General features: G+C 36.4%; 1 protein-coding gene across 4 annotated transcripts in view; it reads left to right on the forward strand.

Moving 5' to 3' along the window:
- Positions 1-1,431, forward strand: part of LOC121862362 (exosome complex component CSL4-like) — a 25,268-nt gene extending 23,837 nt beyond the window's left edge. For all 4 annotated transcript variants that reach the window (XM_042360603.1, XM_042360604.1, XM_042360605.1 and 1 more), the window contains exon 4: positions 692-1,431. In XM_042360603.1, the coding sequence (XP_042216537.1) occupies positions 692-928 (237 nt within the window). In that variant the 3' untranslated portion in view covers positions 929-1,431. The remainder of the gene's footprint in view (positions 1-691) is intronic.
- The last annotated feature ends 934 nt before the right edge of the window (positions 1,432-2,365 follow it).

The raw sequence follows: 2,365 nt of genomic DNA on the forward strand, positions 1-2,365 counted from the left end.
TCACACAACCCACTGTCACCCGTCATCACCATGTCCTTCCTCAAACGTTGTTCAACTCCATGAAAGCCGTTCATTGTGCACCTTGCTGCTTTGAGTCTTTTATCTTATATTCTTATTAATATGGAGATTTGTGATGCACATAGTGTTTGAGTTCTTTTGATATTCAAGTTTATGTATGTAAGATTTTAACAGGTATTTGGTGTTTATTGGTAAATCAAAGAGAAAAAGAGTGATATGTCTCTTTCTTTCTCCATCTCTCTCTCTTTCGTTTATAATGTTATCACCCTGCAATTTACCTTACCTGTTCTTACTGTGCCTTAGGTTAGACAACTTTATATATGAATCCAGAAGACCACTTACCTCAGAGACAAATGAGTGATGGAAATGGGGCTAAATGAGTGAAGGAAGTGGGGCTAAATGAGTGAAGGAAGTGGGGCTAAATGAGTGAAGGAAGTGGGGCTAAATTAGTGAAGGAAGTGGGGCTAAATAAGTGAAGGAAGTGGGGCTAAGTGGGTGAAGGAAGTGTGGCTAAATGAGTGAAGGAAGTTGGGGCTAAGTGGGTGAAGGAAGTGGGGCTAAATGGGTGAAGGAAGTTGGGCTAAATGAGTGAAATTTTGATGTGTGTTGTAAATAAAAAAATTGCTGACTAAAGATATCGAGACTTTTACCATAACTTTTGTTTCTCCTTTAGGTGGAAATGTACAATTGCTTTCGCCCAGATGACATAATACTGGCAGTTGTTCTCTCCCTCGGTGATCTGCGGAACTACGAGCTTTCTACGGCTGGTACGGAGCTCGGGGTCGTTACTGCTTACTGTGAAGAGGGCCACCCGCTGGTTCCTGCCTCCTGGACCACAATGAAGTGCAAATGTCGAACAGAACGAAGAAAGGTGGCCAAAGTGATGCCCCCAAAAAGTTCACATACCTAAAGTTGAGACGCTTGAGAAATGTGACACAGAAATTTTTTTAAAAATATACCAGTACTGTAATATATCTGAACACTTGTAGAATAAGTATGTATATGAGTGCAAACAAATAAGAAAATGACATTAGAACAGCAATAAAATGAAGCGATTATTATGATACAAAATTCAATGGTTTTGCTCACAAAGGAAACTTAGAATTTGTTTTACATAAATAGTATATAATTTACTATATTCAAGATTTCTCATTACATGTACCTCTGTTGTACAAATGAAAATATAATACAGTACAGTATTAGCTGTGCCAAGGACTTTATGATTTCTGTCAAAATATATATCCCCTTTATTTTTTGCATCTCCAAGACTTACTTTCATTTTTATTTTTCTAAGCAAAAATGTTTGAAGTTTGGATCACGTTCCAACATTACATCTTTGGTTAATAGTTATACAGTACTGTATATCCATGTATTTTCAATATTATAGTAACAGGAATAAATAATTACAATAAATGTTTTTATATAACTTTCCCTTGTGGTAAATGTGACGAGACCATCACAACATACGTGCCCAAGTACAGTACAGGCATAATTTGGTCTAATGTATTTAGGTATTGTTGGATAAACTGTTGTGATACCATATTTTAATACTAACTAGGGTATGGGAGCACTGTGGAAGCTTTCTTACCTCTCATGGCTACATTTTATATTTGATTCCCTTTTAGGTTGGATGTAATCCAAGCATTGTGGGTTTTCTCTGAGTACTCCAACTTTCTACTTCACTGATACTGAACTTGTCTGATTGGTTTTCACCTGATATATGGTGAAGAAGGTTAAATAAGTTATAAGAGGAAGTTGAGGCTTACTTATTAGGCTCAACAAAAATGGTATTTGAAAACAACAACTCTTGGGTCAGTTAGTTTATTTGAAGCATCAAGAAAATCAGAAACTTGTATATTTTTGATACAGGACCATTGTGTCACACCATATTGTGCTTCAATAATTCTTATGATATATTGCCACTGCATATTGAGTCTTCATCTGGTTCATTTTGAGGAAATTTTATGTAAAACTTTGTAACTTCCATTATTTCCATCCTCTTGTGGAGATTTATACATTTTGTAAAACCTGTAATTCAATTATTTTGTCACATTGTAGACTGAATATATACAGTGCACTCTGAGTGATGTGCTACAATGTGTTTAATATACAGGAAAACGCCGTCTAGAGATCTGGATGCATTCCTAAAACCCAGAGTGATGGCACGTAATTGTGTAGCGGAGTTGCTTGGCCGACTCGCCACCCAGTAGCACTCAGAGCAGGTGAGGCCGAGCTGTGAGATAAGTTATTCTTCAACTCATAATTTTGGATATACTGTACTGTATATACGTAATTTTCTTTATTTTCTTGTACTCTGTTACGTGCACACACATTCGTCCATACAGAA

Source organism: Homarus americanus, unplaced genomic scaffold, assembly GCF_018991925.1.
Source record: "Homarus americanus isolate GMGI-L3 unplaced genomic scaffold, GMGI_Hamer_2.0 scaffold31037, whole genome shotgun sequence".
NCBI lineage: Eukaryota > Metazoa > Arthropoda > Malacostraca > Decapoda > Nephropidae > Homarus > Homarus americanus.